Raw genomic sequence first — 26,914 nt, forward strand, 5'->3', positions numbered from 1 at the left:
AAAATAGGCCAAAGCCAGCATGGTTTCCTGAAAGGAAAATCCTGCCTGACTAACCTACTGCAATTTTTTGAGGAAATTACAAACAGGGTAGACAAAGGAGATGTAATAGATGTAGTGTATTTGGATTTTCAGACTAACATGGGTGGAGCATTGGCTAGTTGGCAGAAAACAGAGAGTGGGAATGAAGGGATCCTATTCTGGTTGGCTGCTGGTTACCAGTGGAGTTCCACAGAGGTCGGTGTTGGGACTGCTGCTTTTTACGATGTATGTCAATGATTTGGTCTATGGGATTAATGAATTTGTGGCTAAATTTGCCAATGCTACAAAGATAGGTGGAGGAGCAGGTAGTGTTGAGGAAACAGAGAGCCTGCAGAGAGACTTAGCTGGTTTAGGGCAATGGGTTAAGAAGTAGCAAATGAAATACAATGTTGGATAGTGTATAGTCATGCATTTTTGTGGAAGACATAAACTGGCAGACTATTATTTAGATGGGGAGAGAATTCAAAATGTAGAGATACAAAGGGACTTGGGAGTCCTTATGCAAGATACCCTAAAGGTTAACCTTTAGGTTGAGTCGGTTATGAAGAAAGCAAATCCAATGTTGGCATTCATTTCTAGAGGTATAGAGTATAAGAGCAGGGATGTGATGCTGAGGCTCTAAGGCACTCGTGAAACCACAATCAGAGTGTTGTGTGAAGTTTTGGGCTCCTTATTTTAGAAAGGATATACTGACATTGGAGAGGATTCAGAGAAGATTCACAAGAATGATTCCAGGAATGAAAGGGTTACTGTATGAGGAATGTCTGGCAGCTCTTGGGCTGTATTCCCTGGAGTTCAGGAGAATGAGGGGGGGATCTCATAGAAACATTCTGAATGTTAAAAGGCCTGAACAGATTAGATATGGCAAAGTTATTTCCCATGGTAGGGGATTCTAGGACAAGAGGGCACAACTTCAGGATTGAAGGACGTCCATTTAGAACTGGGATGTGGAGAAATTACTTTACTCAGAGGGTGGCAACTCTGTGGAATTTGTTGCCACGAGCGGCTGTAGAGGCCAAGACATTGAGCGCATTTAAGGCAGAAATCTGTTCTTGATTAGCCAGGGCATGAAAGGGTATGGGGAGAAGGCAGGGGAGTGGGGATGACTGGAAGAATTGGATCAGCCATGATTGAATGGCAGAGCAGATTCGATGGGCCGAATAGCCTGGCTCTGCTCCTATATCTTATGGTCTTAAATGAGGCCTCACCAGCACCTTATAAAGCTTCAATGTTATATCCTTGCTTTTGTATTCTAATCCTCTCGAAATGAATGCTAATATTGCAGTTGCCTTCCTCACCACCAACTCAACCTGCAAATTAACCATTAGGTAATTGTGCAGAAGGAGTGCACATCAGATTTTTTAATTTTCTCTGCATTTATAAAATAGTCTATGGTGCTCAGGACTCTGTCAGCTGTGGCCCTTTTTATCCATTCATGGAACATGGATTATATCAATGCCATAACAATTTGCCTCGTTATCCCTAAGAAATGGTAATAGAAGAACTTCCATTATTCCCAAATTTGCAATGCAAATCTTGCTCTCCCATAATTCTTTGGATAGATGGCCTCAAATATTTATTTTCTTTTCTTTATCAATCTCTTTATTCATTAGAAAAAAAGTACATATATATAGACAAGAGGAGAATTATCTCAAATATCTATATCGATAAGTTTATATAAAAGGTAAAATAAACATTATCAAGACTGTACATAGTATTAATCTAATAGTATATAATAAAGATTAAGCTCATTGATTTTCCTCTTATCATTCCATGAAAAGAAGAAATAAGATAAAGAAACTTTTATAATTTTTATGTACATAAAAAACCCCAGTAAACAAAAAAAAACAAAATGGAAAAAAAAAGGAACTGGGCAGCTCATACTGGGAGTGAAAGCAAGAAAAAAGAGAGACTTTCTTATCAAATCCAACGTTTCGAGAAAGTAACTGGAAGAGCAATAAATCAAATCATATGAAAATATTGAATAAAAGGTTGCCAGGCCTCAAATATTTCAGTACAGTTTTGAGAGAGGTCCTCTGTTGGATGAAGTCCACTATGGATGCTGCACCTCACTTCTATATTTAATACACAAGCCAGGGTAAAATGATATAGAGAGCAAGCTGTTGCCCTGGCAGCAGGCTCCCTCTCTCCACGCAGCTGATGAGTTCAAAGAAGCGGCAGCGATCGATACAGTTTGGCACCACTGGCATCACAGAAGTTACCATTCAGCATTGAACTCAACATTGGGCTTCCTTGGGTGATTCAGCTGCAGATTCTTCATTGGGGTTTCCTCCCGAAGCCTTTCCCATGAGTGGGTATAGCTGCAAGGCAGCAGAGGTTTGAGATCAGAGATTTCCCTCTCCTCAATGAGCTGCCAGCCATATCCTGATGACCCCCATTTGGCCAAAGCCACTGGTTTTAAGGTGATGCTGGTTTTAAAGCCCCAGTAGCCCACCTTTTCCCCTTCTCCAGTCAGTAGAGATGGTTCCATTGGGCTTAGTAGCTAAGCCACACGTGAAGGCCGGGAGCTGCTCTTGCTTATGAGAGGCTATTTGAGATGCACTCCATTGGGAGCATTTAATAGATAATGGGATCTTATCCTCATTACTCCCTTGGGTTATGACTACCTTAAAGAACATCAGTATGGTTATTTTAAAATATGAATGTGAATTGAGACATTTTCCTGTCTCAGTTTACATAAAGCTCCCAGAAGAGAATGTGATGTAGTGTAGATGTCTATACCTGGAAAACCATAAGAAATCTCCTGACGTTACCCATGGTGAATTTCATCATAAGGTGTTCACAACCATTACACACTGCATAAAGTTTGTTCTATTCACAATCCATGTGAGCTTTATATTAGCACAGGCATTTACCTTGCTATAAGCCTGCACTGAAAATTAATTTTTAATCATTAATAACCCAGTTGTCATACTCTTGACTGGACCTCTTCAATTGAATTCACGTTTAATTGTCATTCTGCCATATATGAATACTCATGAATGCAGCCAAATGAGACAGTGTTTGCTCCGGGCCCAGGTGCAGAGCACATTACCAACAGTCACACAGCACAAAGCACATACGAGATAGCAAGCGCATAACGATTTCATTAAGATACAGCCGTGCAATTAAAAAGTCCTGACCCAAGTGGCAGAAACCTGCCGACAACCACAACGGGGCTCGTCTTCTGCCAAGCAAACACTGGGGGGGGGGGGGGGGGGTAGCACCAACTCCAGCCTGAATACCGTGCCACAACGCCCCTGGTAGCGTACCACAGCTCTGATGCCTCTCTCTTGGCTGTAAATAGGCGACACCAGAACGGGAGGCCTAGTCCTCGCACATACAAGATAGCAAGCACATACAGGATATCAGTAAAACACAGCTATCTATAAAATATACCGCGTACATAGTCCAGACCCTGAGTCCATCAAAGCTGCAGAAATGTGCTGTCAACCATAATACCACTTGTTTTCTGCCTAGCAATTACTGGGGAGGGGGTCTGCAACAACTACCGTCCGGATGCTGTACGACAAGTTGGACTTTTGACCTCACAATCTACCTTGTTATGGTCTTGTACTTTATTGTTTACCTGCACTGCACTTTTCCACTTTATTCTGAATTCTGTTCTTGTTTTGCCTTATTCTAGTTCAATGTGCGGTGTAATGAATTGGTCTATATGAACAGTGTGCAAGACAAGCTTTTCACAGTGTGTGTGAGACAATAATAAAGGGCAGCATGGTAGTGTAGTGGTTAGCACAACGCTTTACAGTACGGGCAACCCAGGTTCAATTCCTGCAGCTGTCTGAAAGGAGTTTGTACATTCTCCCCATGACAGCTTGTGTTTCCTCCAGGTTTCCTCCCATAGTCCAAAAATGTGCTGATTAGTAGGTAAATTGGTCATTGTTAATTGTCCCGTAATGTAACTAGGATTAAACTGTGGGACTGCTGGGTGGCATAAAGATCCAGAAGGACCTATTCCATGCTACATCTAAATAAATGAATGAATGAATAAATCAATAAAAATGAGAAAACTAACTCCCAGTACCGATATTAATCTAGTTCTTGATTCCCCAACCCCGAGAGAAAAACTGTGGACAGAAGATACAAAAGCCTTGAAGTATATATATAATTCTCGGCTCAAGGACAGCTTCTGTCCCACCGTTACCTGACTGTTGAATTGCTCCCCAGTATGATAAGATGGACTCTTGATCTCACAATCTGCCTCGCTATGATTTTGCATTTTATTGTTTACCTCTGCCACATTTTCTCTCTGCTTTTAGACTTGTGGCAGTTAGCGCTTTACTTTACAGCATAGGTGTCAAACACAAGGCCCGCGGGCCATATCCGGCCCGGCGTACAATTATATCCGGCCCGCGAGATCATTTTAGATAGATCTATTATTTTAATTATTAATGGCCCGGCGATATGAAGCACTGATAACACACAAACTACAGATCCCATAATGCAGCACAACAGCTGCCGATAGGCGTCTTAAACCTTCAGCTCCAGGGACGTGACCGCATGATCACTGACATGTATGATGCAGTGAAGGCATTTCAAGTGAAGCTGCTCTTATGGGAGACACAAATGCACCAGTGCAACTTGCCTCATTTTCCCTGTTGCCAAGTAATGTTGAACCAGGTCGGTGCAATGATGTTCCCAAATGCGCACTTTGCTGATAAACTGAGCGCACTTCGCACTGAGTTCGCACGGCGCTTTGGTGACTTTGAAGCACAAAAAATTAATTTCGTGCTGCTTTGCAACCCATTTGCCGTCGACGTGGAAACTGCACCTGTACAGATTCAGATGGAGCTGATAGAGCTGCAGTGTAATGGGACACAAAGGCAAAGTACGACACTGCAGGGCCCGTACAGTTTATTCGCTCCATTCCTGAAGCAATGCCTCAGCTTCGTCTACATGCGGATCGAACCTTGTGCATGTTTGGTAGCACATATCTGTGTGAGAAGCTTTTCTCGGTGATGAAGATTAACAAAACATCACACAGGAGTCGTCTCACTGATGAACACCTGCAGTCCATCCTGAGAATCTCCACAACACAGAACCTTACACCAAACCTAAACGAACTTATTGCCAAGAAAAGATGCCAAGCATCCAGCTCTGACAAAACGGCATAAGAGCAAAGAAAACTGAGTGTTTTGATTTGTTGTTGTTTTAACTTTTGCTGAAAAGCACAAATTTTATTTATATTTTCAGGGTTTTTTTGCAGCATGCTCATATTTCTAACTTGTATAATACTGACAGGAGATATTTTTATGGAGAGCAAAATATTTAAGTTATTTAAAGTTTTAGTTTATTTTTTCTGGAATAATATTCCTGTCTGTTTTTATTCATATTTATGTTCAAAAAATGTTTAGTTTTAGTGTGTTCAATAAATGTTTATCCTGTTCGGCCCGCGACCTAAAGTGTGCTTTGAGTTTTGGCCCCATGTGCAATTGAGTTCGACACCTCGGCTTTACAGCATCAAGTCATCACAGATCGGGGTCAAATTCCCACTGCTGCCTGTAAGCATTTTGAACTTTCTACCCTTAACAGCATGGGTTTCCTCTGGATGCTCGGGTTTCCTACCAAAGACGTACAGTTGGGGTTAGTTAGCTCTGTTGGCAGCAGGAGCATGGAAATACTTGTGGGGTGCCTAGTACAATTCTTACTGATTTGATTTGATGCAGACATTGCATCTCACTGTGGGTTTTGATGTTTCAATGCATATGTGGCAAATAAAGCTAATCTTGAAGAATAAACTCTTCTCAGGCATTCAGCCATGTACTGGTTTTATTTCAATGGCTGCCTTCCACCAGGGCAGTCCCAAAAGCCAGACAGGATGCACGGTGGAAACCCACATCAAGGAGAGCAGGAGGTGTATCCACTTGGGTTACCCAGAGAAACTGGTGTGAGTAGAACATTGCATTCACAATGGCCATAGGATTGACTTTATTGGCACAAAACTACTGTGCTGCACGAATGACCTTTGGGATCATATAGTAAAGGAAACCATTGAAGTAAAACTAGAGGAAAAGAGTTTTAACAAAGACAATTTTAAACGAGGTTCAAGGTGGCATTGGATGCATGGCAACTCTGGCAGGGTCTGCAAGACATTGCTCCCCTCAAAGCGAAACCCAATAGCATGAATGGCAGCGATACTTCACTACCAGATGAACTCAACACCTTCTGTGCACGCTTTGAAAGGGAGAACACAACTACAGCTGTGAAGATCTCTGCTGCACCTGATGACCCTGTGATCTCTGTCTCAGAGGCCGATGTTAGGCTGTCATTAAAGAGAGTGAACCCTCGCAAGGCAGAAGGTCCCGATGGAGTACCTGGTAAGGCTCTGAAAACCTGTATCAACAAACTAGCAGGAGAATTCAAGGACATTTTCAACCTCTCACTGCAATGGGCGAAAGTTCCCACTTGCTTCAAAAAGGCAACAATTATACCAATGCCTAAGAAGAATAATGACTTAATGACTTCCGCCCAGTAGCACTCACATCGACAGTGATGAAATGCTTTAAGAGGTTGGTCATGACGAGACTGAACTCCTGCCTCAGCAGGACCTGGACCCATTACAATTTACTTATCACCACAATAGGTCAACGGCAGATGCAATCTCAATGGCTCTCCACACAGCTTTAGACCATCCAGACAACACAAACACCTGCATCAGGATGCTGTTCATCGACTATAACTCAGCATTTAATACCATCATTCCCACAATCCTGACTGAGAAGTTGCAGAACCTGGGCCTCTGTACCTCCCTCTGCAACTGGATCCTCGACTTCCTAACCGGAAGACCATAATTTGTGGTGGATTGATGAAAACATATCCTCCTTGCTGATGATCAACATTGGCACACCTCAGGGGTGTGTGCTTAGCCCACTGCTCTACTCTATATACACATGGCTGTGTGGCTAGGCATAGGTCAGATACCATTTATAAATTTGCTGATACAACCATTGTTGGTAGAATCTCGGGTGGTGACGAGAGGGCGTACAGGAGTGAGATATGCCAACTAGTAGAGTGGTGTCACAGCAACAACCTGACACTCAACATCAGTAAGACGAAAGAGCTGATTGTGAACTTCAGGAAGGGTGAGACAAAGGAGCACATCCCAATCCTCATAGAGGGATCAGAAGTGGAGAGAGTGAGCAGTTTCAAGTTCCTGGGTGTCAAGATCTCTGAGGATCTAACCTGGCCCCAACATATCAATGTAGTTATAAAGAAGGCAAGACAGCAGCTGTACTTAATTAGGAGTTTGAAGAGATTTGGCATGTCAACAAATACACTCAAAAACTTTTGTAATGTACCGTGGAGAGCATTCTGACAGGCTGCATCACTGTCTGGTATGGAGGGGCTACTGCACAGCACCGAAAGAAGCTGCAGATGGTTGTAAATCTAGTCAACTCTATCTTGGGTACCAGCCTACAAAGTACCCGGGACATTATCAGGGAGCAGTGTCTCAGAAAGGCAGCGTCCATTATTAAGGATCCCCAGTGCCGAGGACATGCCCTTTTCTCACTGTTACCATCAGGAAGGAGGTTCAGAAGCCTGAAGGCACACACTCAGTGATTCAGGAACAGCTTCTTCCCCTCTGCCATACGATTCCTAAATGGACATTGAATCTTTAGACACTACCTCACTTTTTTTTTAAATATACAGTATTTTTCTTTTTGTATTTGTAAGAACTGGAATTCCATTGTAAACAAGGTGGGACAGCAGAAACCTGATTGGATGAGGACTAACCAATCAGAAGGGAGACACGACAGGGGTACAAGTACCACCGGACTAGACATGCCCAGGCATCAACCCTGATGAAGGTGGCAGAGTTTGTCATCAAAACATCTGTTAAAATGAATTCCTGTACCCGGCTGGAAGCCTGAGAGGAGTTTATTCTTCATATAAAAGCACTAGATCCTTTTTCAAAGCTAATCTTATCTAATCTTAGATACAGCACAGTAACAGGCTCTTCAGGCCCAAAGAGCCAGCGACACCCATGTGAACAATTAACCTACTAACCTGTACCTGTTTGGAATGTGGGAGGAAACCATGGGGAGAATGTATGAATTCCTCACGAACAGCATCAGAATTGAACCTAGGTCATTGGAACAGTAGGCTAACACTACACCTTGTTAATGCCTTGTTAATGAAAGATGTCAGAGGAGAATGGCCAGGCTGGTTCAGAATCAAGTTTAATAACTCCAGCAAATGCTGTGAAATTTGTTAACTTTGTGGGAGCAGTACAATGCAATAATAAGTAGTGGAAAAACAGAAATTAAAAAGTTGTGAGATACTGTTTATGGTTTCAATATCCATTCAGAAATCAGTTGGCAGATGAGAAGAAGCTGTTCCTGAATCACTGACTGTGTGTCTTCAGGCTCTATCCAGACCTTTCACCACTCAATAGGTTTCAATGAGATCACCCGTCATTCTACTGAATTTTATTGAATACAGGCCCAGAGCCAACAGATGTTCTTCATATGACAAGCCATCAACCTCCTTTGAACTCTCACCAGTTTCAGTACATCTTTTCTAAGATAACGAGTCCTAACCTGCTCACAGTACTACAAATGAGGCCTCATCAGTGCTTTATGAAGTTTCAACATGACCTCCTTGCTTTTATATTCTAGTCCTCTTGAAATGAATGCTAATATTTCATTTGCCTTTTTCACCACAGACTCAACCTGTAAATAAACCTTTGGGGAATCCTGCACAAGGACTCCCAAGTCCTTTTGCATCTCAGTTGTTTGTATTTTCTCTTCATTTAGTAAATAATCAACCTTTTCATTTTTTCTACCAAAGATACTGTATTCCATCTGCCATTTCTTTGCCCATTTTCCTAACCTTTCCAAGTCCTTCTGTAACTTCTCTACTTCCTCAAACCTACCTGCCCCTCCACCTGTCTTCATATTACCTGCAAACTTTGCAACAAAGCCGTTATTCAAATTATTGACATATAACCTAAAAAGAATCAGTCCCAACACAGACCCCTGTGGAACACCACTAGTCACCAGCAGCCAGTCAGAAAAGGCTCCTTTCTTCCCACTCTTTGCCTCCTGCCAATCAGCCACTGCTTTATCCATGCTGGAATCTTACCTGTAATACCATGGGCTCATAGCTTGTTAGGCAGCCTTATGTGTGGCATATTGTTGAAGGCCTTCTGAAAATCCAACTACATAACATCAACCGATTCTCCTTTGTCTATCCTACTTGTTACTTCTTCAAAGAATTCCAACAGATTTGTCAGGCAAGATTTTCCTTTGAGGAAATCATGCTGACTATGGCCTATTTTATCATGTACCTCCATAACCATAGCAAAATCAATGAAAGTCTGCACCAACAGAGCAGACCACCAGTTTGCAAAAGACAAAGTGAAAGAAAAAGAATAAGTAATAATGATAATGAACATGTCCCAATAGTAACATCTACAACTGGTGTCATCCCAAAGTCACTACGCAATAGCATTCAACAATTAGGACTACACAGCAATATCTATGTAAATTTTCAGAAAGCCGCAATACTAAACTCCACTAGAACTGTCCGAAAGTTCCTAGCAATTGACAAATGAGTGTGTTTGGCTGTGCCTGTAGTTCAGGTTATACCAGCTTGAGCTGAGAAAAAAAATAAACAAACAAATAATAATAATAAATAAGCAAGAAATATCAAGAACATGAGATGAAGAGTCATTCACTGTGGAGATATGAAAACAGAGGATTTGTCACATGATGTTGTGGATGAGGACGCCAAGGGAAGAGATCAGATCATAGAGGGAGCAGTAAGAGGATTAAGAACAGAATACTCCAGTGAACTAAAAGTACCTTCCCACGATCAATAGAAAGTACATAAAGGAAATGAAAAAGGAAGATGACTTTAGTCCTACAGGAGTGGAAGAGGATAAACAAGGCCTAAATTCTTGAGAAATTAGCAAATGCTGAGACATTCACTAGAAGAAGAAAAAGGTGAGAAAAAGAAAGACAAGAAGTTGAAAAGGAGAAGAAAGGTGTCCAGAGCTGTACAAACAATTTCTTGCAGTCTCAGAATCAGCTGCTAGAACTACCACTGAGGATGCCCCAGAACCTGAGATTGTCCTCACATCCATACGTCTCACCTGCCAAGCAGAGTAACCTCCCTTGTCAGGAAAGACATTATCCAACATGAGTAAGAAAGCCTTTACAGTGATTAAATCTTTAGTCCTGAATTGGACAATTTGAAATTTACTATGCTGTGGATATCTGTATAATAGTTATATTATATAGTATGTTGTGTATATAGTTGAGATGCATTCTCTATTGAATTAGAGATTGTAACTAAGCAGGGAGGAGTGTTGTGTATTTAATATTTGAGTAATATTGTAAATATAGTTGATTAAGCATTCTTGTTTGTTTAAGTTATTCATTCCAGGTTAAATATATAAATACATGAATTGCATGCGTCATCACGTTACCATGTACACCCACTTAAAGAAAACGTAAAGTTAGATGCACACTTTGGACTCCTTTGCTTTCCTTTCAATTAATTATATGTTTTGGAGTTACAAGATGTAACAAATGGCAGAGGGGAAAAAGCTGTTCATAAAACATGATCAAGTGTGTAGTCAGGAACTTTTTCCAAGGGTGGAAATAGTTAATACAATACCATTTTAAGGTGATTGGAGGAAAGTATATGAGGATGTCAAAGGTAGATTTTGTACAGAGTGGTGGGTGCGTGGAACACACTGCCAGGGATGGTAATAAAGGCAGGTACATTAATCAACTGTTAAATAAGCACGTGGATGATAGACAAATGGTGGGTTATGTGGGAGGGAAGGGTTAGATTCGCTCTTGGAAAGGTCAGCACAATGTTATGGACCAAATGGTCTGTAATATGCTGTACTGTTGTATGCTGTAAGTTGTATGTTCTATGTTCTAGAACATTGACCATTACAGAACAGCGCAGGCCCTTCAGCCCATGATGTGGCGCTGACCTTTAACCTACTGCAAAATCAATCTAACCACTCCCTTTTAGATTGCCATCCATTTTTCTATTGGAAGTGTCTTCTCCCTTTCACTCAATGTAGTAACTCTCCAAAATTACTGTGGTATTTCCACAGATGAATCTGTTTGAAATGTCTGTTTAAGGAGAAAGGATGTTGCAGATTGCTTTAAGAAAGTTTACATAACTAAGCCATAGAGGTGTGGGAATGGATCTGCATGAACTGTGATCATTGATCAGAATCATCCTGAGAGTTGTACATCATTAGCATGTGGCTAGACCTTCAGCAGCACAGGGAGCCATCTTGCCAATAGGGACAGACAGGAAAGCTGTCAATCTGGTGGGTAAGGAGAAGAATGGGTCTGTGACTGGTGGTAGGAATACTGCAGTCGGGAATGGGGTCGTGGTGGGGCAAAGGCAGATGAGGGAGATGTGCAGGAATTTGCAATGAGCCTGAGTATTGCTCTGGCAGTAGGATGGGGATATTGATTTTACTGCACCGTCTTCTGGGTTAAACGGAAATACTCCAACAGGAAATGTTCCCCTGCAGTCTCTGCATTTTTCATCCAATATCTCCAGGCTACAAATATGATGGTTCCAATTCTGACATATCAATCCACAGCCTCCCCTACAATTACGATTGATATTCATGCCTTCAGGTTGGAAAGGAAGCTCTTCATTTTCCGTCTGGGTAGCCTCCAACCATATGGTATGAACACCAATTTATCTGACTTCCAATAACTTCTACCCCTTCCCTTTCTCTCTTTTTCTATTCCCCATACTGTCCTCCCTCTTTTCCTCACCTGCCCATCACCTCCCTCTGATGCCCTCCTCCTTCCCTTTCTCCCATGATTCATTCTAGTCTCCTATCAGATTCCTCCTTCTTCAGCCTTTTTACCTTTTCCATCTATCACCTCCCAGCTTCTTACTTCATTCCTCCCTCCAGCCCCCCTTCCCTCTTACCAGATTTCACCTGTCACCTTCTAGCTTGTACTCCTTCTCTCCTACCTTTTTTATTCTGGCCCCTTCCTTTTCAGTCCTGTTGAAGAGTTTCAGCCCAAAATGCCAACTATTTTTACATTTCCATAGATGGATGGTGGGTGGAGGTATGTCTCTATGAAAGAAAGTGTAAGGCACTCTGTCCCTCTATTAACCTGCAGGTCACCCGTGGGCAAGGTGTAGCACCTGCTTATCCCCCCGATCAGGGTCACATGAAGCCATGGCAACAGGTGGTGGATGGTCGTATGAGCAGCCGGTGCATATCACAAGTCCTGGTTATGCAACCACTGATGCCAGGCAGACAATCTCTGAAGAGTATTGATAAAGGCTGGGGTGACCTGTCTTGTAAAGACACTGCCTAGAAGAAAGCAATGGCAAACCACTGCTGTTGAAAACATTTCCAAGAACAATCATGGTCATGGAAAGACCACATTATATGACATGGCTCATAATGATGATATTGACAGATGCTGTCTAACCTGCTGAGTTCCTCTATTTGTATGTGATGCTCTGGATTTCCAGCATTTGCAGAATCTCTTGTGTTTAATAATTATAGGTTGATGTGGATAATTATTTATTTCAATAGTTGTCTGCAACAAGCCATCTTTGACCTGCCAAATTAAAACCACTGAAAGATTTTATTTACATTTTAGGTACACCACGTGGGAGGCTCAAATGATAAAACAGGAAACCCGCTTAGAATCCATCTCCAGCTGTGGGATACAGCTGGGCAGGAAAGGTAATGTTTCAGATAATAATTTTGGAGTTACCTTATATTCTGTACAATGATTGATTTACTTTTCTCAAACTAAGACAGAGGCCATTAGACAAAGACATAACCATGTCTCATAATGTTAACCAGAGCTCTGGACTGTTCAAAGTTCAAAGTACATTTATTATCAAAGTATGTATATATTATACAACCTGGAGATCCATATTGAGAATGCGAGTTGTGGAGCCCTTAAAAGGGTGGCCATAGATTGTGGAATCAGTTCAGTGTTGAGGTGAGTGAAGTTAACCACATTGGTTCAGGAGCCCGGTGGTGGAGTGGTAGTAACTGAACCTGGTGGTGTGGGTCCTGAGGCTCCTCTACCTCTTTCCTGATGGCAGCAGTAAGAAAAGTGCATCGGCTGGGCTGTTGGGATCCTTGATGATGGATGCTGCTTTCTTGTAGATTTGTAGTTTGCAGACATCATGAAAGTTGGTAGTGATTTGGATAATCTAGGGGGTTGTCAAGGGTTTCAAAGGGATGTTTATAGGATGCAGAGCTGGGCTGAGAAGTAGCAGTTGTAGTTCAATCCGTGAAACCTGGAGTGTCAAAGTTGAAGGCAGAAATCAGGGTTAAAGGCAGAATTCTTGGCAGTGGGGAGGAGATCCCTCAAAGTTGCAGTACAAGTTGATAGGGTAGTTAAGAAGGCATATGGTGTGTTGGCCTTCATTAGTTGAAGGGTTTAGATCAAGACCCAGGGTAATGTTTATTTTATTAATTTATTTAGAGATACAGCACAGAACAGGCCCAACCGGCCCACTGAGCTGCATCATCCTGCAATCAATTTAATCCTGGTCTAATCACGATGACCAATTAACATACTAACCGGTACATCTTTGGAGCACCCAGGAGAAACCCATGTGCACATGGGAAGAACATACAAACTTTCTTACCGAGGAGGCCAGAAATGAATTCTGAACTCCAATGCACCGAGCTGCAACAACACCGTGCTAACCACTACACTACCATAGCATCCTAATGATGTTTCGATTAGAAAGCATGTCCCATGAGGATAGGTTGAGTGATAGAACCATAGAACACTACAGCACAGTACAGGCCATTCAGCCCTCCATGTTGTACTGACCCATATAATCCTTTAAAAAAAGTACTAACTTCACACTACCCCATAACCCTCTATTTTTCTTTCATCCATGTGCCTATCCAAGAGGCTCTTAAATACCCCTAATGTTTTAGCCTCCACCACCATCCCTGGCAAGTCATTCCAGGCACTCACAACCCTCTGTGTAAAAAACTTACCCCTGATGTCTCCCCTAAACATCCCTCCCTTAATTTTGTACATAAGCCCTCTGGTGTTTGCTGTTGGTGCCCTGGGAAACGGGTACTGACTATCCACCCTATCTATGCCTCTCATAATCTTGTAGACTTCTATCAAGTCCCCTCTCATTTGTCTATGCTCCAAAGAGAAAAGTCCCAGCTCTGCTAACCTTGCTTCATATGACTTGTTCTCCAAACCAGGCAACATCCTGGTAAATCTCCTCTGCACCCTCTCCATAGCTTCCACATCTATCTATCTAAGATCTAGGTCTTTTCTCATTGGAGAAAAGGAAGATGAGAGGTCCATTGGTCAAAGTGTACGAGATGATAAGAGTCACAGACCGAGTGGACAGTAAGAGGCTTTTTCTCCAGGGCAGAAAGGTATAACTTTAAAGTGTGGGGAAGAACGTATAGCGGCGATGTTTGTAAATAGTTTATCTTCTTTTGCACATTGGTTGTTTGGCAGTCTTTGTTTTTGTGTAGATTTTCACAGATTCTATTGTATTTCCATTTTTTTATTGTGAATGCCTACAAAAATGAATCTCATGTTAGTATATTTAGTTTGATAATAAATGTAGTTTGAACTTTGAATGTTGGTGTGTAAAACAAGCTTTTCATTGTGACAAGAGTAAACCAATTAACCAACCTTGTTTCATTTCTGATGAAGGACCATTCATAAGATAGAGGAGCAGAAACTGGCAGTTTGTTGCTGGGTCTGTTCTGCCATTTTATCATGGCTGATTTATTATTTATTTCAACATACTTCTCCTGCCTTCTCCCCATAACCTTTAATACCTTTACTAATCAAGCAACTCTCAACCTCTGCTCTAAATCTACTTAATGACGTAGCCTCCGCAGTTGCCTGTTGCAATGAATTCCACATATTCACTACCCTCTGGCTAAAGAAATTTCTCCTCATCTCTGTTCTAAATGGATGCCTCTCTATTCTGAGTCTGTGCCCTCTGATCTTAGGCACATCAACTATACAAACATCCTCTCCACACCCACTCTATTCAAACCTTTCAATATTTGATAGGTTTCAATAAGATTCCCCCTCATTTTTCTAAACTCCAGCGCGTACAGGCCCAGAACAATCAAACACTCCTCAAATGTTAACCCTTTCATTCCCAGAATTATTCTTGTGAACATTGTCTGGATCATCTCCAATGTCAGGACATCTTTTCTTAGATAAGGGACCCAAAACTGCTTATAATACTCCATGTGTGACCTGAATAATGCTTTATGAAGCCTCATCATTACATACTTGCTTTTATATTCTAGTCCTCTCAAAATGAATGCTAACATTGCATTTGCCTTCCTCACCACTGACTCAACTTGCAAGTTAATCTTTAGGAAATTCAGCATGAGGATTCCCAAGTCCCTTTGCACCTGTAATATTTGAATTTGCTCCACATTTAGAAAATAGTCTGTGCCTTTATTCCTTCTATGAAAGTGCATGACCGTAACTTCCCTATGCTTCATTCCATTTGTCATATTTTTCCCATTCTCCCATTCTGTCTCAGTCCTTCTCAGACTCCCTGCTTTCTCAACACTATTTGCTCCTCCACCTATCTCTGCATTATCCACAAGCGTGGCCACAAAACCATCAATTCCATCGTTCAAATCATTCACATACCGTATAAGGTGGAAAGAAGCAGACCCAAAACCAACCTGTGGAACACCACTCACCACCTGCAGCCAAACAGAAAAGGCTCCCTTTATTTCCACTCTTCGCCTCCTACCAGCCGGTCAATTTTCTATCTATGCCAGTATCTCTCCTGCAATAACAGATCTTGTAAAGCAGCCTCATGTATGGCTTGTCAAAGGCCTTCGGAAATCCAAGTAAACAACATCCACTGACTCTCCTTTGTTTATCTTCCATTATTTCCTCAAGAAATTCCAACAGATTCATCAGGCAAAATTTCCCTTGAAGGAAACCATGCTGACTTTGGCCTTTTTTTTATCATGTATCTTCAAGTACCTTATAACCTCATCCTTAATAATGGATTCTAAAATTGTTCCAACCTCATGCTAACTGGCCTATAATTTCCTTTCTTCTGCTTCTCTCCCTTTTTGAAGTGGAGTGACATTTGCAATTTCCCAGTCCTCCGGAACCATTCCAGAATTTATTGATGCTTGAAAGATCATTACTAGTGCCTCCACAAGCTCTTCAGCCACCTCTTTCTGGTGTAGTCCACCTGGTCCATGTGACTTATCTATCTCCAGACCTTTCAACTGCCCAAGCACCTTCTCCTTAGTAATTGCAACAAGACTCATTTCTGCCCCCTGACACACCTGATTTTCTGGCATACTGCTAGTGTCTTGCACAGTCAAGACTCGTGGAAGATAATTATTAATTTCTCTGCCATATCTTTGTATCCCATTACTACCTCCAGCCTCATTTTCCAGCATTCCAATATCCACTCACTTCTCTCTTTTACTCTTTATATAATTGAAAAAACATTTGGTATCGTCTTTAATATTATTTGATAGCTTCCCTTCATATTTTTTTTCCTCCCCTTATGGCTTTTTTAGATGCCCTCTGTGGTTTTCAAAAAGCATTCCAATCTATAACGTGCCTTTAATTTTTACTATAATTGTATGCCCTCTCCTTTGTTATCATGCTATATTTGACTTCCTTTGTCAGCCACGGCAGCCTCATTTTCCTATTAGAATACTTCTTCATCTTTGAGATGTACCTATTCCGCACCCTTCCCAATTGTCCCCAGAAACAACAGACATTGTTGTTCTGACATCATCCTTGCTAGTGTCCCCTTCCAACCAACTTTGGCCAGCTCCTCTCTCATGCCTCTGCAAACCCCTTTTCTCCACTGTAATACTGATACACCTGACCTTATCTTCTGCATGGCAAACCGTTTGGTGAATTCTAACATATTATGATTACAGCCTCTTCTTTGATGTCCCTAATCAAATCTGGTTCATTACACAACACCCAATCCAGATTTGCCATTCAGCAGATGGCTCGACCATAAGCCACACTAAGAAGCTATTTTATAGGCATTTTACAAATTGCCTCTCTTGGGATCCAGCACCAGTCTGATTGTCCCAATTTACCTGCATATTGAATTTCCCCTATGACGATCATAACATTGCTCCTTTTTATGTGCCTTTCTATCTCCTGTTGTAATTTGTATCCCAAATCTTAGCTACTATTTAGAGGCCTGTATACAATTCCTATTGGGATCTTTTTATTCTTGCAGGTTTTTAACTCTGTCCACAGGATTCTACATTTTACTATCCTATGTCACCTCTTTCTAAGGATTTAATTTCATTTTTCTTTCCAACAGAGCTATTCCACCCCCTCTGCCTACCTCCCTGTCCTTCCAATTCAATGTGTATACTTCGATATTAAACTCCCAGTCATGGTCTTCTTTCAGCCATGACTCAGTAATGCTCACACAATCTCTAACTACACTACAAGATCATCTATCTTATTTCATATATTGCATACATTAAAATACAACACCTTTGTCAATTGATTTTGCCCCCATGTTACACTCCAACTCATCCCACTGACTGCAATTTTGCCCCATTATTTGCCTGTCTTCTTCACAGGCTCACTATTCAGTGTATCTACTTGCAAACCAACTACCTCATCTTCAGCCCTATCATTGTGGTTCTCATCCCCCTGCCAAATTAGTTTAAACCCTCTCCAATGGCTCTAGCAGACCTGCCCACAAAAATATTGGTCCCCCTCAGGTTCAAGTGTGACCTATCCTTTTTGTACAGGGCATACCTACCTGAGAAGAGATCTTAATGATCCAGAAATCTGAAACTCCGCTCCTTGCATCTGTTCCTTGGGCACCTATTCATCTGCTAAATCATCCCATTCTTGCCCTCAGTGGTGTGTGGCACATGCAGCAAGCCAGAGATTACTACCCTGGAGGTCCTACTTTCAGCTTTCTACCCAAATCCCTGTATTCTCTCTTCAGGACCTCATCCCTTTTCCTACCTGTGTCATTGGTACCAGTATGTACCATCACCTCCAGCTGTTCACCCTCCCCCTTTAGAATGCTGTGGACTCTTTCCAAGACATCCCTGAACCTGGCACCTGGGAGCCAAAATGCCTTCTGGGAGTCTTTATCACGTCCAAAGGATCTCCTGTCAGCTGCCCTAACTATGGAATCCCCTATCCCTGCTGCACTCCTCTTTCACCCCCGCCCCCCCCATTCCCTTCAGAGCTACTCCTCCCTCATTACTTCAGTACCTGACCAGCTGTGTGTTTCTACAGTTTGCTTCTGTGTTTCTTTCTGAATTACAACGTTTGGAAAATGGTGTTTTTGTACAAATGTGTGTCATTGGTTTTAGAGTGAGATAATGAGCAAACAGCAGGATGTCCCCTTCAAGCTCCTATTGGTCCGCTATTCACTGCTGACAAGCTAATCAAGAAATGTTTTGCTTTGAGCACATTCATGAGTTCTGTATGATTAAATTGCTTAAACTGAAACCTAAACACATACTTAACAGGGTGTTCCCTCTTAGTCTTGTAGTATAAATGAAGGCCTATTATAATTTGTAACCATTTCTTCACGATGAACAGAATTCTATTTTCTCCCCTTCATGTGTTACTGAACTCAGATTAGAATCAAAATTAATTTATTATCAAAGTACCTATATTTCACTGTGTACTACCCTGAGATTCACTTCCGTCCAGGTATTTATGGGAGTTACTACTCTTCAACCATCGGATGTCTGAGCCAGAGTGGGTAACTTCACTCACCTCCACACTGAGCTGATTCCACACCTACGCACTCACTTTCAAGGACTCTACAACTCATGTTATTTATTTAGTATAGTTTTTATATTTGTACATATCGTCTTCTTTGCACAGTACAAACAAGAGAAAATATGCAGATGCTGGAAATCGGAGCAACGCACTCAAAATTCTGGAGGAACCCAGCAGGCCAGGCAGCATCTGTGGAAAAAAATACAGTTGACGTTTCGGGCCCGATGCTGCCTGGCCTGCTGGGTTCCTCCAGCATTTTGTGCGAGTTTCTTTTGCACTTGCCTGTTTGTCAGTCTTTGTGTTGCGCTTTTCTTTGATTCTATTGTATTTCATTATTTTACTGTGAATGCCTGCAAGAAAATAAATCTCAATAAGAAAACAAGTTTGGTAACATACCTATACTTTGATGATAAATTAACTTAGAAGTTTAGAAATTATAAAATATATTTCTTTCTTTATTTAGAGACACAGCACAGAATAGACCCTTCCAGCCCTTTGAGATGCATCACCCCAGCAACCCCCCAATAACCCATTTAACCTTAACCTAATCACAGGACAACTTACAATGACAAACTAACCCACCCAGTATGTCGTTGAACTGTGGATGGAAACTGGAGCACCCAGGGAAAACCTACTCCCTGGGTTCCTCCACAGGGAGGACATCCCGAGACTCCTTACAGAGGACACCGGAATTGAACTCCAAACTCTGACATCCCGAGATGTAATAGCGTTGTGCTAACCGCAATGCTACTGTGGTGCCCAATTATATATAATTTATATATTTACATAAAACTACGCATAAGACTGACAATTAATGTGCAAAAGACAAACTGTGTAAATCAAAAAAAAAATGTAAATAAGTAATAGTGAGAACATGAGTTGTAGAGCCCTTGAAAGTGACATAGGGTGTGGAATCAGTTCAGTGTTGAGTGAAGTTATCCATGCTAATTCAGGAGCCTGTTGCTCAAAGGGTAATAACTGTTATGAAATTAATTGTTCAACATAAATCAAAAAGTAAATGAATAGTGCTAACTAAAGGAATATCAAAGTAATGTTGATGGGTTTGTGGACCATTCAGAAATGGTGAAGGGGAAGAAACTGTTCCTAAATAACAAATCATTGAATGTGAATCATCCAAATTTTTCTGGGATCCCTTATCTTAATTCCAAGAAAGCATTTGTCATTGTAGGGAGGAGCTGGTTCTTAAAACAGCGTACTGTATACTTGGCATTCTTCTATGGTTGGCTGCAGTGATAGATGTAACTGTTGTTTACATAACTTAGGTATGCATTTTTGAATTGGTGTGGCATCTATTTTGTTCCGGTAGGTTTCGAAGTCTTACCACAGCCTTCTTCAGAGATGCAATGGGATTTTTACTGGTCTTTGACCTGACAAGTCAGCAGAGTTTCCTGAATGTGAGGAACTGGATAAGTAAGTTACAGAACTCAAATTTTTCTGATTGAAATTATGTTTTCAAAGGGTGGAGTGTATTGGAAACTCAAATAACCTGTCCCTCTACATTGAGAAATGTAAGAATTCTGAGAAATTATAAGTGTGCATGCTTTAGGTAATTGTGAGTTGGAATTTTCCATCAATGTACTTTTGGAAACTTCATAACTTCATTGTTTAAACACCATGTGTTAATCCGTACTCACAAACTGGTGTGCAGATGGCCACTGCATGGAATGTATAGCTTGTCATCCCAAAGGGCAAACACACATCAAAATTAACGTAAGCAACAGTAATGAAGAATATATTACTGAAGAGTAAGTGATCAACAAGGCCAGATGATTGTCACTTGGCACATCCCTTTAGAGCAGAGATGAGGAGGAATTTCTTTAGCCAGATGGTGGTGAATCTGTGGAATTCGTTGACACAGACAGCTGTGGAGTTCAAGTAAGGCAGTGGTTGATAGGTTGATAGGCTAGGTAAGAGCACCAATGGTTACAAGGAGCAGACAGGAGAATGGTGTTTTGAGGGACATGGTAGCATGATGATTAGCACCACACTTTACAATACCAAGCAACCCGGGTTCAATTCTCGCCGCTGCCTGTAAGGTGCTTGTACGTTCTCCCCATGACCATGTAGGTTTCCTTTGGGTGCTCCGGTTTCCTCCCACAGTCCTAAGACACACCGGTTGGTAGGTTAATTGGTTATTGTAAATTGCCCCGTGATTAGGCTAATTTAAATTGGGAGATTGCTGGGAGGCACAGTTTGAAGGGCCGGAAGGGCCTACTCCACACTATCTCAATAAATAAATGATAAAATAAAATAAATCACCATGTTTGAATAGCAGAGCAGTCTCAATGGGTCAAATGGCCTAATTCTGCTCCTATGTCTTATTGTCTTTAAACAAGTTAGTAGAAATCTTGCAGATGTCCTAACCATAAGCTTCCAAAGTTTTAAAGTGATGTGCTGGTACGGTGTTTGTGATTTGTTGAGCTGATTTGACTACTTGTTACAGAGCCTTTCTGTCCACTGCGGCGCAGCTTCCATACCATAAGAGGATGCTTGTTAGAAAGCTCTCTACTGCGCATCGGCAGAATGAACTGAGCAAAGATGGGCATAGTCCAGCTCTCTGCAGCCTCCTCAGAAAGTGGAGGCATTCAATCATTCATTCTGTCATGAGGATATTGTTAGACTGATAACTGGGATGGAAGAAGTGCATTGCTTCCCGTTGATTACACAGAGCTTCATCAAGTGTATGTCTTGCCTGATGAGCACATCGAATTCTTTGAAGAGGCAACTATGAAAGGAGATAACAGAGCGCATTTGTATAAGCACAAGATATTCTGCAGATGCTGGAAATCCAGAGCAACACACACAAAACATTGGAGGAACTCTGCAAGCCTTTGTTGAGACCATTGTATAGTTTTCATGAAGCCCATCATAAACGACAAGACTGGAATGAGACGAAGGGAGTTAAATACCACTACAATGAAAGATGAGTGGGCTGGAGCATTGCTATTCATGAGCGTGATTGCCAAGTCCATTCCACAGCCTGCCTACAGGGGTGTGCAAACCACACAGAAGACTCTGGGGTTGTGACGAAAGCTAATGTTGATACTCATGAAATTGAAGCAAACTAGGAAACCGATTGGTTGCCAGATGACAGAGGTCACGGTTTAACTGGTTGAAAGTTCAAAGTAAGCGTTATTATCAAAGTACATATACGCCACCATATACAACTCTGAGATTTATTTTCTTGTGGGCATACTCAATGAATTATAGAATAATAACAGGATGAATGGAAAAACTAGATGGTCAGCCAGAGTACAGAAAGCAACAAATTGTGCAAATGCAAATATAAATAAATAAGCAATAAATTTGGAGAACTGAGGTGAAGAGTCCTTGAAAGTGAGTCCATTGGTTGTGGGAACATTTCACTGATAGGGCAAGTGAAGTTGAGTGATTCAAGAGCCTAATGATTGAGGGGTAATAACTACAGTATTCCTGAACTTGGTGGCTTGAGTCCTGAGGCTCTGTTCCCTCGACTTGATGGTAACAGCGAGAAGAGAGCATGGCCTGGGTTGTGTACCTGATGATGGAATCTGCTTTCCTATGACAGATGTGCACAATGGTTAGGAGGGCTTTACCTATGATCTACTGGTACTTATTTGGCATTTCATTTATTAGAACATAGAACAGTACAGGCCTTTCAGCCCACAATGTTGTACTGACCTTTTAACCCACTTCATGAAAAATCGAACCATTCCCTCCTACACAGGACCATAACCCCCCTATTTCTTTCACAGTCTTGTACGCAACAACACACACAAAATGCAGGAGGAACTCAGCAAGTCAGGCAGCATCAATAGAAAGGAATAAACAGTCGAAGTTTCGGGCTGAGATGCTTCATCAGGAATATTTGTAGCCTGACTTTCTGAGTTCCTCCAGCATTTTTTGTGTCTACCCATTGTTCTAGTCTCACCCGGCCTGAGGGGAAAAAGCCTGTATGCATTCAATAATGATTGAAGGGTTTCAGCCCGAAATGTTGACTGTGCTCTTTTCCATGGATGCTGCCTGGCTGCTGAGTTCCTCCGGCAGTTTAGTGTGGGTTGCTTGGATTTCCAGCATCGGCAGATTTTCTCTTGTTTATGATGAAGACGTCACCATTTTTAAGAAAAGGCTATAATGAGCAGCTTTAAAGTATGTACAATCATTCAGAATGCATGCAGTCCTTAACAATGCCCATTATAAAAATGGGAATATCGTCAATCATGCGAAAGAATCCTGTCCTAATGCAAGCTAATGAAACAAAGTTCATTGGTAATTATAAATGTTGTATATTTATCATTTCAGTAATATTTGAGTAATCTTGTTATCTTGTTGAATCAGTATTCTTATTCATTAAAATAATTCATGTAAATTGCACACGACGTCATGCTACCCGGTGGTATGTGCGCACCTCACTTAAAGTAAACATAAAGTTAGACCTGCATTTCGGACTCCCGTGTCTTCCTTTGAATTAGTTTGAAGATACAAAACGTATCAATAATCACAGGAGATTCTGCAGATGCTGGAAATGCTGGAGAACCTCAATGGTTCAGGCAGCATCGAGGGAGGGGAGTAAACAGTCACCGTTTCAGTCTGTGAACCCTCATCACGAGTAGTGTTCGCTGGATAATTTCAAGGCTTGCTTTCTCTGAGTTCCCATCTTTCAGGTTGAAACGCACCCCTATGTCAGCCAGTCATTATTGCAGCTTTATGGTAATGGAAAAATTCCACAGAATTGTCACAGCCTGGTGTAGAATCCCAGTCCATCACAGGCAAAGCCCTCCTTACTGTTGAGCACCTCTTCAAGGAGTAGTGCCACGAGAAAGCAGCATCAATTATCAGGGACCCACACCATCCAGGCCATGCTCTTTCCTCACTGCTTCCATCAGGCCAGAGACAGGAGAGCCTTAGGTTATCACAGGAAAAATTCTAGCATGGGTAAAGCTTTGGCTGATTGGCAAGAGGCACAGAGTGGGAATAAAGGGAGCATTTTCTGATGGACTGCCGGTGACTGGTGATGCTCCACAGGGCTCTGATTCTCTTTATGTTATATGTTAATAATTTGCATGTCGGAATTGATGTCTTTGTTGCAAACTTTGCAGACGATATGAAGGTAGGTGGAAGGGCAGTTAGATTTGAGGAAGTAGGGAGGCTACAGAAGGACTTAGACAGATTAGAAGAATGGGCAAAGAAGTGGCAGATGGAATACAGTGTCAAGAAGTGTATGGTTATGCAGTTTGGTAGAAGAAATGAAATGGTTGACTAAAGTACAAAAAACAGAAGTGCAAAGGGACTTCGGAGTCCTTATGCGGGATTCCCTAAAGGTTAATTGCAAGTTGAGTGTGTGGTGAGGAAGGCAAATGCAATATTAATTTCAAGGGGACAGGAATATAAAAGCAAGGACATAATGTTGAGACTTTATAAAGCACTGGTGAGGCCTCACTTGGAGTATTGTGAGCAGGTTTGGGCCCTTTGCCTTAGAAAGGATGTGCTGACACGGGAGAGGGTTCAAAGGAAGTTCATTAAAATGATTTCAGGATTGAATGGTTTGTCATATGAAGGGCGTTTGATGGCCCTGGATCTGCATTCACTAAAATTCAGAAGAATGGGGAGTGACCTCATTGAAATCTATCAAATGCTGAAAGGTCTTGATAGAGTAGATGTGACGAGGATGTTTCCTATGGTGAGAGAGTCTAAAACCAGAGGACACAGTCCTAGAATAGAGAGGCATCCTTTTAGAATAGAGATGAGGAGGAATTTCTTTAGCCAGAGTGTAGTTAATCTGTGGAATTCTTTGCCACAAGCCAATTGGAAGCCAAGTCTTTATGTATACTTAAGGCAGAGATTGATAGATTCTTGATTGGCTAAGCACATGAAGGAATATGGGGAGAAGGCAGGAGATCGGGCCTGAGAGGAAAATTGGATCAGCCATGATGAAATGATGGAGCAGACTCGATGGGCCAAATGGCATCATTCTGCTGCTATATCTTATGGCCTTATGACCTGAAAAACCAGGTTCAGGAACAGTTATTACCCTACAATCATCAGACTGCTGAACCAGCGTGGATAATTTCACTCACCTCTATTCTGAACTGATTCCACAACCTATGGACTCACTTTCATGGACTCTACAACTCGTGTTCTCAGTAATATTTATTTACTTATTCATATTTGCACTGTTAGTCTTTTGCACATACGGTTTCAGTCTTTGTGTGTAGTTTTACATTAATTCTATTGTATTTCTTTACTGTGAATGGCTACAAGATAAGGAATATCAAGATAGTATATGATGACATATATGAACTTTGATAATAAAAATTTACTTTGAACACGTGGAAATCTTGTACCATGGGTGAGCCTGAAGGCACACACTCAGTGATTCAGGAACAGCTTCTTCCCCTCTGCCATCCAATTCCTAAATGGACATTGAAGCTTTGGACACTTTTTTTAATATACAGTATTTCTGTTTTTACACAGTTTCAAATAATCTATTCAATATATGCAATTAATTTACTTGTTCATTTATTATTATATTTTATTTTATTTATTGTTTTTTTTCACTCTATGCTTGATTATGCATTGCATTGAACTGCTGCTGCTAAGTTAACAAATTTCACGTCACATGCCGGTGATAATAAACCTGATTCTGATTCTGACTACATATGTCCTGTGTACTGCAGACAAATAGCTGACATAGTATTTATTATTTAGTTGTTGGAATGCTGGTAAGCCTGTCAAGGCAGTGGTTAGAACCAGCATGCAGTCTCCTCAAGGGCACTGAGTCAGCCGTGTAACACTGAAGTTAGATGCAAAGCTAGATCAGGTGGGGCAGTATCCTCCTCTGAAGATGCTAATCAAGCCAGATAGACCTTTTACAACTGTACAAACAAAATGTCTCCATTCCTGGTCTGAGGGCAGGCCAAGTTTGAGAGAGGTTGAGAAGACAAGTTCATTTTTAGAAAGATTGGGGAAGATCGGAACAACAATTTGATCTGAAGGGCCTGTATTATGCTGTAAGGTATAATTATATATTAATTATATTATATATTCTAATTATATTATAATTATATATATAATATATATTTTTGTCCCTCTTCCCTCCGGGAGATGGTTCAGGAGCATGAAAATTCGTACGGCCAGATTTGGGAACAGCTTCTTTCCAACTGTGATAAGACTGCTGAACGGATCCTGACCTGGATCTGGGCCGTACCTTCCAAATATCCAGACCTGACTTGCACTACCTTACTTTCCCTTTTCCACTTTCTAATTATGATTTATAATTAAAATTTTTATTATACTATATTTACTTTGATTTGTACTTCAGGGAGCACGAAGCGCAGAATCAAATATCACTGTGATGATTGTACGCTCTAGTATCAATTGTTTGGTAACAATAAAGTAAAGTATAAAGGTTCTTTCATGAAGTGAAGGAAGATGACAGGTGACTTGATAGAGGTGTACAAGATGATAGATCTAGTGGATAGACAATCCCTTTTCCCAGGCAGAAATGGCTGATAGGAGAGAGCATAATTTTAAGGATACTATGATGGGGAGGGTGCCGGAAGTAAGTTTTCTTTTCACAGAGAGTGGTGGATGTATGGAATACCCTGACAGGGGTGGTGGTAGAGGCAGATACATTAGGGAAATTAAAGAAACTCTTAGATAGGCACATGGAGGGTTTTGTGGAAGGGATGGATTAAAAAGATCTTGAAGTAGCTCAAAGGTTGTCAAAACTATATGGGCCAAAGGGCCTGTACTGTGCTGTAATGTTCTAATGTTCAAATTGACAGCTATAACACAGAAAAGGAGATGAGGTGGAGATCAGATCAAACCTAATTGCGTTGAATAGTGGGGCAGACTTGATGGGTCGAATGGCCCACTCCTGTCCCACGATATGATCAAAGTGATCACAATATGATTGAGTTCACTTTGAAATTTGAGAAGGAGAAACTAAATTCCAATGTGTCGGTATTTTAGTGGAATAAAGGAAATTAAAATGGCATGAGAGGGACACTTGCCAAAGTGGACTGGAAAGGGATACTAGCAGGATACTTTTGGTACATTGGCCTTTATAAATCAAAGTATTGAGTGTAAGAGTTGGAATGTAA

General features: G+C 41.3%; 1 protein-coding gene across 5 annotated transcripts in view; it reads left to right on the top strand.

The window, feature by feature from the left end:
• rab27b (RAB27B, member RAS oncogene family) overlaps nucleotides 1–26,914 on the top strand; it is a 163,245-nt gene that overhangs the window by 118,923 nt on the left and 17,408 nt on the right. For all 5 annotated transcript variants that reach the window (XM_073064106.1, XM_073064107.1, XM_073064105.1 and 2 more), the window contains 2 exons: nucleotides 12,672–12,757; nucleotides 20,137–20,240. In XM_073064106.1, the coding sequence (XP_072920207.1) occupies nucleotides 12,672–12,757; nucleotides 20,137–20,240 (190 nt within the window). The remainder of the gene's footprint in view (nucleotides 1–12,671; nucleotides 12,758–20,136; nucleotides 20,241–26,914) is intronic.

This window comes from Hemitrygon akajei, chromosome 13 (assembly GCF_048418815.1).
Source record: "Hemitrygon akajei chromosome 13, sHemAka1.3, whole genome shotgun sequence".
Taxonomy (NCBI): Eukaryota; Metazoa; Chordata; class Chondrichthyes; order Myliobatiformes; family Dasyatidae; genus Hemitrygon; species Hemitrygon akajei.